The sequence below is a fragment of the Varanus komodoensis genome, unplaced genomic scaffold (assembly GCF_004798865.1).
Source record: "Varanus komodoensis strain SLA01 unplaced genomic scaffold, ASM479886v1 scaffold49, whole genome shotgun sequence".
In the NCBI taxonomy this organism is placed as follows: Eukaryota; Metazoa; Chordata; class Lepidosauria; order Squamata; family Varanidae; genus Varanus; species Varanus komodoensis.
This window is the reverse complement of record NW_025336072.1, coordinates 801428-811542: the sequence shown is the minus strand read 5'-3', so window position 1 is coordinate 811542 and position 10115 is coordinate 801428. Positions and strand designations below refer to the sequence as shown.

Sequence of the window (10115 nt, the reverse complement as noted above, 5' to 3'; positions counted from 1 at the left end):
TCCTTCCTGAACGGCCCCAAAGCAGCAGGACCGGAGGGAGGGAGGGAGGGAGGGAGGGAGCGACGAGCCTCCACGGTCGGCTTGGACGAAGGGCACAAACGCCCAGGCGTACTTACGACAAACAGTCTCTGCTTGGCTCCAGCTGCTCCATGGCGGGGCCGGTCTCCTCGCCTCGCAGGCCCGGCCGGGTGGGCTGCGAGAGGCGGGCGAGGCCGGGTGGACCGCTCAGACTGGCCCTCCAAGAAGCCGCCCTTCCTCCTCCTTCCTCCCCCCCCCGCTCGCTCGGCAACCCACCCCCCTTCTGCTCCCTGGCTTGCCCCGTGTCGGCCTGGGCGAGGCGGAGTCCTCAGACGGGCCGCAGGAGCGGCACCGAGGTGACCACGGGGTGCGAGTAGTAGACGGGGTGCGGGAAGGTGAGCAGGGGCTGGCTGACGGGGGCGCTGGCCGCCGCCGGGCCGCCCCCGCCGCCGCCGCCCCCGCCGCCGCCGCCGCCGCCCCCTCCGTCGGGGCCGGCGTTCTCGTGGTAGAGGATGGGCACGCGGACGATGCGCTGCGCGGCGGCGTGGCTCAGGTTGGCGGCCTCCAGCTCGGCGGCCAGCTGCCGCTTCCACTTGTTGCGCCGGTTCTGGAACCAGATCTTGACCTGCGTCTCGGTCAGGTGCAGCGAGGCGGCCAGGCCGGCGCGCTCGGAGCTGCTCAGGTAGCGCTTCAGGTCGAAGGTGGACTCGAGCTGGAAGACCTGGCTGCGCGAGAAGACGGTGCGCGTCTTCTTCTTGCGGCACGCCGGCTTCTTCTCGGGGCTGCCGCCGCCGCCGCCGCCGCCCGCCTCGCGCCTGGGCCAGTCCTCGGCGCCGCTCTCCTCCTCCTTCTTGGCCTCCTCCGCGTCGCTCTCCTCCAGGATGATCTCGTCGGGGCTCTTGGAGTCGAGCTCCTTGGCGTCGCGCTCGGCCTTGAGCGAGGGCGAGTCCGGGGAGTCCCTGTCCGTGCCCGCCGAGGCCGGCGAAGAGTCTCTGAGCAGCGCTTTGTCCACGGAAACTGGAGGGGAGCGAGAAAGAGACGGAGACGGAGGCTGAGCGGGCTTGCGCCGAGCTGCCAGCCGCAAGCGGCTCCTCCGCGCCCGGCTCTGCGATCTACAGCCAGTTACACGGAGGAAAGCGCCCCTGAGCTCCAGGAGCTTACTCCCGAGTAGGGCGAGCGCTTGCCTGCAACACTAAGCGGCCGGCACAACGCCAGCCTTCGTCCCGAATGCATCAGGGCGCTGGGCGCTTCTGGGGCTTCGGCAGACCCAGTCCTGCGCAGCCCTACTTAGTAGCAAGTCCCACGGCTTTCAGGAAGGGTGCACAGGTGGCCGCCCTCGCCACAGAGCCCCACCGCCTGACACGAGTTCAGCAAGACCCTTTTAGGACAGTGAGCCGGTTTTCGTTTTTACGGAGAGGCTGCAATTCCGTCCATCCTTACTTGGGAATGAGCCTCACACTGAAGAACGTATTTCCCCCACGCTTCCCAGCAGCAGCCCCATTCCCGGAGTTTGGCTTGAGACTTAGCGCCCCTGGATTCTTGTGGATCGTACTCTCAAAAAATCGACCTCCCAGGGGTGGATGCCGAAGGCTCCGATCCTGAATGCGCGGACTTGCGCCTAAACCTCAGAGAGGCCAAGCCCGTGAACTTCGGGACCTCTCTCTGGCGCTTCTGTTTTTGTGTCGCACACTAGGGGTTGTTCATGAAAGGCAGGTCCCGAGCAGACTTTCCTGGAATTAAGCCGGGGTGATTGTCACTGACGGAACTTACTTCCAAGGAAGTGTGCGCGAGATGGGGGAAGGAGCCACGAAGGCTGAGCCTCCTCTTCTTTAATCCGGTCCCATGGAAGTCAAGTTCTCTAACGCGGCACTGAAGTGCGGTGTGTGTGTAATAAATGGCCTCGGAGGGGACAAGGGTCGAACTGGGACTCCTTTCCATACCAAGAGTTCAAATTCTAGTCTATGCGACAGCCTTAAAGAGACCGGAAACTCTCGGGCATTCATGCGCGCTCAGGCCCCCCAAGCAGCCTTCTCTGATCGCGTGCCTTTCAGAGGTTTTGGATTACAGCTCCCATCAGCCCCACACAGCATGGCCAATGGCCGGGAATGGTGGGTGTTGTGGACTGCAATAGCTGGAAGTCTCCAGGTTGGGAAAGGCTGCTTTGGGGGTTGTCCCCTAACTGATCTGGGAAAGACCCAGCTCACACCTGCAAGGAAGACATAATTTTTTCTGGGGGAGGGGGAACATGTCCGGGGGAGACCCGGGAAATCGAGATGATCAAGGGAGGCGGCCGGGGGGAAGCGGGCCCAGCAGGAGACCAGAGCATGGAGATGATGGAGCCCAACCACTCCGGTGAGAAAGACGTGTGCCTCCTTCACAGAGCCCTGAAGACCCCCGCGCGCGCCTGATGGATTGGTGAAATGGGTGGGTGGGGAACGGGTACCTTCTGGCCTAGGCAGGTGACCTCCCGCGGGGGTCAGGCTGTATGGATACCACCAGGCAGGGGACCTCTCCAGGTAGTGAGCAGGCAGAGCAAACCTCTGAGCCGGGATCTCGAAGCGTGGGAAGGCGAGATCGCCCATTTGCGAAAGAGCGAAGCCAGCCCCCTCCAGGGCCCCCTTGGCGGCCGGGGGGAAGAGCGGCCGGGGCTGCTTGGGAGATGCCTTGGGATGGTCCCCATTGAGTAAGTTCTTGATGGAGAAGGGCGACTCTTTGGGCTGCGACGGCGGCGGCGGCGGCGGCGGCGGCGCTTGATTGCTGGCGGCGTCCTGTCCAGTCTCCGGCATGTTTGCCCCCCTGCACTGTCCCCCCTGTTCGGGGCGGCGTTCACACAGCGCTCCGGAGTCGCTCCGAATTGGCCGATGGCATTGAGAAGGGAGGGAAGGGGGAAGGGGGGAAGGGAGGAGGAGGACCGGACGGGGGGCGGAGGGGACGCACCCCAGGGCTGTGCCCCAGCCCCCGGCACGACTCGGAGCAGCGGGCCTGGGGAGTTAGCGGGGGCCGCCGCCGCCGCCGCCGCCGCCGCGATGGCTTCTCCTGCGTCAAGCCGGCGAATGCTAATGATGAAATCCAAATGTCATCCCAAGTTAACTGCGGGGAGTCCGCGGCGATTGGGCGCGTGGAATGGCAAACGGCATCAGGCAGGGCAGGGCGCGGCGGCGGCGGCGGCGGCTGGGCCCCACCAGGGCTCCCCCAGTGCCACTAGGCAAGGCAAAGCAAAGGAGAGAGTGAGTGAGCGAGCGGCGAAGGCAGAAAGCGAGAGGCGGGCAGGCAGCTGCCCCCCCCCGCCCCGCAGCCCATCGACTCCCCCACACGCGCACACACATCCACGCCCCCCTTCGATTTGGTCCTTTGGCTCCAGGCTACGAGAGCTCGCCTCTTATTGGCTTTATATAGTCCAATTAGGCAGCAAATGAGGACAAGGCTATTAGCACAAAAGGAGGTTGGCTCAGCTGAAGCACCGCTCCAGGAACAAGGAAGGGGATGACAGGGATCCCACCGCTTCTGCCACAAAGCAGATGCCCCCCCCCCCCGCGCGCCACCCGTTCTCTCTCACGCACAAGCACGCACGTCTTCTTCCTCTCCTGCTCGAAGGTCTTCTGGCCGAAAGACGGGAAGGATCAGCCACAGTCAGCCTGGCCATCGCCACTTAGATCTGGGCACATGGGAACGGGGGGGGGGAGGGAAAGGAGGGGGCCACTCCGCCCTGAGCTGTCTCCGCAGCCCCTCTAGGCAGGAAAAAAGGCAGGGGGCGTTCGCCCTGTCTCTGAAACTTGGCACGGCCCTAGCCAGTCTCGCCAGCCGATCAAATCGTGTCTCTCTCAAGATCGCTTCCCTCAAACGATCCCTGGAGACAGGGAGAGCGAGCAGCGGTGGTTCAGGGAACCTGGGGGCGCACGTCAGCCGCCCCTTAATTCGGAGTCGCCTCCCCGTCTGGTGCAAAGGCGAGGAGTCAGAAACGGGCGTCCTCTGATGGCACCCTCTTCCCTTGGCTCGTGGGCAGGAGAAGCGTTTCGAAGTCGGGGCATGACTTTTACCAGTTGCTCCTGATCTCGACTAGTTAGAAAAATAAACGACTGACTCTCCGTGGCCTTCTAAGGAGAGCGCTGTTCACGCATCCGTTTCAAAGCTTTCCAGAGAAATCTTTCCCGAGAGTAAAATAAAGAGAGAAGGGGAGAGGTACGCACCGTGGTCCAGGCACCCGATCGCCAACCCAAAAGCCGTCAGCAGCGCGGCCCCAAGCAGAAGCAGAACTGGGCCAAAACAAAGACCGCGCATGGCCAAACTTTACTCCCACTGATCCCAAGAAAGCGAGCCTCCAGCTCCGGGTATTTTAGGAGATGGGGTTAGCCTTGGAGCGAGGAGAAGGATGTGATAGTAACATTCCTGGCCCTGATCAAAATTCTGCCAAGAGGTATGTCATCGGAAAAAAGTGACTGAAAGGGTGAAGTTGCTGTTCCGACACGCGGGTGCATTCTTCAACGCAAGAACGCCTTGCAACTTCGCCCAGATATTGTGAGAGGTTTCATCTGAAAAAGACGCTCTCCTGCACTTCCTGAAATTATTTTAAAGGGAGGGGGGTGAGTGAGAACGAAATCGAGCAGTGTCGACGAAGCAAGACCCGAAGGGTCCTGCGTGTGCCCTCGCATTGACGTATCTGGCTTGGATTGAGTTTTTTCCAGTTGGGAATAGTCCTTCTCCCAAAACACATTTTGGAAGAAATATGGAGAGTTTTTAGGATCGAGTCTGGGCAGTAAGAAATCCGTATGTTCTGCCCTCCCCGTCTCACTTCAAACAAACACCGGACATAAAAAGGTGACCATCCTGGGCATCACCCATTTCGTGAAGAACAAGCTACTTTGTTTACGCTGGTTAAATCAAACCGAAGGGTAGCTGGGAATTAAGGGAAGGTGTTATTTTGCAGTCGAACACATCCGCCCAGTCAAAAGTCCCCCGCGACCCCGTATCTGTCTCTCTCCATAATCTCCTTCCCATTTTATTTGAAACATCTCTACGAGGTTCAAAAATTACCCATGGTTACTTGTTTCGGGGTGTTTCTATACATGCGAACATTTTCTGAAAAGGCAGGCTTGGTTTTTTTTCCTGAATAGACACGCTCCGCCCCAATCCCCAGATAATTGTCCTTCAGTGAATCTTTCCTGAAGGTAACCACACATCGCTAGAATGATTTCATATATCTATAGCTATAGATAAAGATATATACACACACACACGAGCACATACTTGTACTGGGGAGGAAGAAAGAGTGAGAAAGACAGGCATATCATACCCTTGTTTGGGGCAGAGATCCACCTTAAGCTTCTCTGACACCTACTTCCCCTTGCCCGCCCCCAGAGGATGGATAGCTTGGCTTATCTTATGCACCTGAAATCGAGGAAAGATGAAAATACCAAAAAGCAACAAGCCAGATTTTTTTTTTATAGCAGTCTTCGGTTCTCACAGAAAATGAAGATTGGTCTGCATAGGCTTAGAAAATGGCCTGGGAAATAATTTTGAACATGCACGTAGTTATATTCGATAGAAAAGACCTAAAAAAATAAAGCAAAGACCCATGAGGACGGATCTTGGAAAGGGGAAGCGTGTATGTTTCCTGCCTTACTCGCTTATGTGACTTTGTAAAGTAGTACATCAAAGATGTGGGTAGATAAGACAGTATAAAAGTATAGATAAGAATCAATCTCTCTATAGGTCCGTTTTATCTGCATGGTTTGATTTTCTGAGAAACAGGCAAACGTCTCCATTCCTTGAAATGGAGATCTTCCCAGATAAATTGTGTGGGATGGATTTTTCTGAAAAACCACAAATCTAGTCACTTCCCAGGAGGACGAAGATCTCCCTGGCCTGGCCAAGCTTGTTTATTTTAATTTTAATTTTATTTATTTATTTGGAATTATCTCCACTCAGGGCAATCGGTGGTCAAAAAAGAATGTGTTTCCCTGTTGTTTCCCGTACTATTAGCTTTCCTATTCCTGCTCATATCTGGCATAGACATGCAAACAGGATGTAGACATGCGCCCAATTAGCTTGTGATCCTATACTCACTTAGCTGCCAGGGAGCTCCGCCTCCATTAAATCAATTGAACTTAATTCCGGGAAACAAACATAGGATCGCTGTGTGCATCCTTTTTGCACCTATTGTTTTGAGTTCATTCAGTGGCATTGCCAGCACTTTATGGGGCTTGTGTGTGGGATGGGGAATTAATTGTTCGAAACCACCGAAATATTCCGCTTGGGCTATCCCTCTCACCCCTCCGCAAATTCCCCCTCAGCAAAACTAAAGCACGCAGCGCCCTCTGTTGGCCTTTCCTGTGATCAAAGGCGGCCCTGCTTCACAAGTATTGGCTGGGACACACAGCTGTAGGAAAGGCATCTCTTCTGTCGAGACCCACAAAGAAGAGCATTTTCTGCCATCAGTCCCCTTGTGCCTGTTGTGATGGACTTTATAGGGCAATCCTGTTGTTCCTTGCTCCCAGCTAAATGGGCACCGGACTGCAGCCCAGCAATGCAATCGCAGGCATGTCTACTCAGAAGATGCTCCAACTGAATTCAGTGGGGCATACTGTACTTCCAAGTATGGGGGAAACGACAATATAAGAGTACGGGTCTACTCAAGTAAATCCCATCAACACACGTCCACTGGTATTACTTCCAGGTAACTGGGTATAGGGTTACTGCCTAACAGTGCACATCTCCTTAGAAACAAGTCCCTAGTGGAGGAGAGAGCAAACACGTATAGGACTGTGGGATAACAACACAAGCCTGCATGTCAATGCAGAAGTAAGTCCCAATGAGTTGTTCCATGGTCAGAGTTTAGAACCGGAGCCTAACTGGTCTAGCCATACGGAATATATTGACATCGTTTAAATTAGTGAAGAGCACAGCTCTTGTTCAACCAATGTGGTTCTGGGTTATCCAGGCTGCTTTTGACAGCAAGAGCAGCAGCACAGTTTATTTAAGTGGAACACAGCAAAGGAAGTAAATCTCTGAAAGTGCCGCATTTGATCAAAAGGAAGAAAGGACTAGAGATCAAGTGATCCCTCCCTCAACCTTGATGGGTTTGTGTCCCTTTCTGAAATATTTATGGCTGAACAGAGTTTGTGGTGATCAGAAGGTGTTTCAGTTGCTGGGGCTTGCTAAGAACTCATGAAGTCTCTTGACTACACTGTTGGACACAGTTTGGATGCTGAATGCCATGCACTTTGTTCACTCCCCTGCCGACTGCAGCCACAATAACTTTTAGGACATGTTTTCTGAAGCAGTGCCATTGAGATGACAGAGTGGAAGGAAAGTTAGAGCAAGACAGAGCACTGTGGAAGAATCAGTGTAACAGTACAATTTTGTCATTTAGATGTAAGTTGTAACAAAACCAAAGCACATTCAAATTGGAGCAACAGAATTAGCTGTCTGTTTCCCCAGCTACCACTGCAAGCAAGAAAACACACAACGTAATATAGATTCTTTTTTGTCAGTTTGAACATGTAGCAAGTTTCATATCAACCTTTCTCAGCTCAGAGTCTTTTAAATGTGTTTGATTACAGCTCCCATTATCCCCAGAGTTGTAGTCCAAGATATTTGGGAGGCACCAAGGCTGCTTTACATGGAACACTGAATAGATTCCCCACCTCTCAGGTTCTGGGGTTGAGGATGGATGCATTGAAAACCCTTGTTACATAGTTAGAATATAACTATAGAAACAGTTATCATCATCATCAGCCGCACAGTGTGCAGTACGCACTTTGTCTTGTGTGTCCTTTCTCCTCACCCTGGGACATTGCCCTTCTACATCATGCTTATTTATTTAGTGGAACTTGGGCTTAGTGGAAGTGGGGTGTCCTTTTCTGCATATGCAATGAAAACAAACTGTCTGAGATGTTAGAGTAGTGGTATGGTCCCCAGCATATTCTGAAGTCAGCAGAAGCACAGACTGAATGGGGCAATACAACATCTTTGTGTGGGGGTGGTGAACGTATACATACAAAATAGCCAGGATTGAAGAGGCATGGCAAAATGATTATACTGGTCTCGTCTGCCATTCACTGTATGGTTCCTTTCTCGGAAAACTAATGCAGCAGAGTAACTGAGATTATGCACTGCAGAGCCCTGGGTTCCAGTATTGTCCCAGCCAGGTTAATTCTCCTAGTGGCATTAAAAGCAACTACAGTACTGCTTAGCTTTACTGTAGCTCCATCTGCAATATGAAGATAATATGCTATTCACTTCGGAGTAGAACATGCATCAGCTTGCTATTTGAAATATTATTTGAAAGTGCTGCTGGTTCAATATGCTTACTTCTAAGTAGACAAGCAGAAACTTGCCCTACTTACTTCTCAGTAGAAGTAGAAATCAGTAAGAAGCACATTCTGTCTCTGCTCATTGTGACTTTGGTCTTTGCCACATATGGAATGTGATGTTCAAGGTCTTTCCCAGATTGGAAGTTGGTCCCGGTATTGAAAAGTTTCCCTACCCTGCATCATATGCATATATTTTATGTATTTGAAAAAATGTGATGCCCTTTTCAACTAAAATACTCATCTTGCATTCTGCATTCCTCCGACTTATTTCAGATACACAAGACAGCATGCTCATGAATACAGATCTACCTATGTATAGACATTGAAGCAAGCATTTCAAACAGCAGCGACTGCCTACTTGTATTCTGCCTCTCATATGCAGTGAGTTACCCCCAAATAACATCCTTCTCAGTTATGCCTACAGCCAGTAACACAAATTGGAATTCCCCCTTCACACTGACACTGAAAGGATGAGGAATAAAATCCACCTGTTTACTACTCTTTAACTGCCTTAATTGAGATGGCTACAAAAATGGTTAAAGAATGTTGAGAGATAACTTATTCATTTTGAGAGATCTTGAGTTTTTAATGTACTCTGAAGGTGAGATGTTGAAATGGAAGAAGTCAATAGAACGTGACCTGGCTATAGAAGTTACAGGATATGGTACATAACCATCTATGAAAATATAAGTGAAGCCACACTGCCAACCAGATCCACAAACCAGCTCAGCTCCAGTAGATCAGCTGATGTGGGTAGAATAACCAGCTTAGATTATACAGCATAAAGTAAGATGGAAGGGTATTTCAATTACTTAAAAGTGAAATGGCAAACCTTAGTCTGTATTTTCTTGCTTTACAGGTACATTTGGAGAAGGAGGCTTTACATTTTATTTTATTGAACTCTTTGTTGGTTTTGCTAACTGGTGGCTGCTTTGTTACTATTCATGTCAGGACAACATTTAGCCATTGGTGTTGTAAGAAATCTAGTGAGTAGAGAAGGGGCAATTACAAGAGCCTTAAGCCTCCCAAAACATCTTGGACATGAGGATCTAGTTGTACAAAGTTTGGAGGTTGTTGCTGAGGTTTTGGGGTGTGTGTGTGTGTTTTGTATCACAGACAGGATTCTAAAAAGAAAAGAATAGGAATATAATTGTTTGCTCATCTGGCTGCTACAATGTGCTGTTTGCATTAATTTGAAAATTCAATCTCATAATTTTACTAGAATGTACAAAATTTTGCAAGCAACCATTCTAGTGTTTGGGAGTGAGGAGTAGGTTGGGCAATATGTAGGCATTTGGTAGTACTACCGCCTCCGCTACTGCTGCAACACGGAAATGCTGCACAACAGCAACAGAATAATGGAAAGAGATTAGCATGTTATAATGGTGCTAAACAAAGTGGAGAAGTCACATATTGAATGCTCAGGCCTTGCTTTTGTCACTGTACACTCTGTAGCAAGTCTAGGCAGTGCTGGCTTTATAAAAATAGCTTCCCTACAGCCTGAAGTTCCTGCCCCTGTTCCTGCCCCTGCCTAATCTTGAGAGCTAAGCAGGGTTGGCCCTGGTTGAAATCTGGATGGGAGACTGAAATGTTCTGAACCTCTCAGAGAGCTTCAGCTATGGGTGGTATAGAAATGTAATGAATATTAATTAAAAGAGTAAAGAAAAACAGCATTTACCACTGAATTACATATGAACGATCCTTTATAAAATATATCTACTCAGAAGAAATTGAAATGTACTGCAATAAGGCATATTTCCAAGTCAGTGTGTTTCAATTGCAATC

At 51.5% G+C, this 10115-nt stretch overlaps 1 protein-coding gene across 1 annotated transcript; it reads right to left on the bottom strand.

Moving 5' to 3' along the window:
* Positions 1-346: 346 nt before the first annotated feature.
* On the bottom strand, positions 347-2804 carry HMX3 (H6 family homeobox 3). Its single transcript, XM_044445699.1, has 2 exons — positions 2462-2804; positions 347-1035 (listed from the first exon to the last, which is right to left on the bottom strand). Exons 1-2 carry the CDS (start codon positions 2802-2804, stop codon positions 347-349), a joined length of 1032 nt encoding a protein of 343 aa, XP_044301634.1.
* Between the last annotated feature and the right edge of the window lie 7311 nt (positions 2805-10115).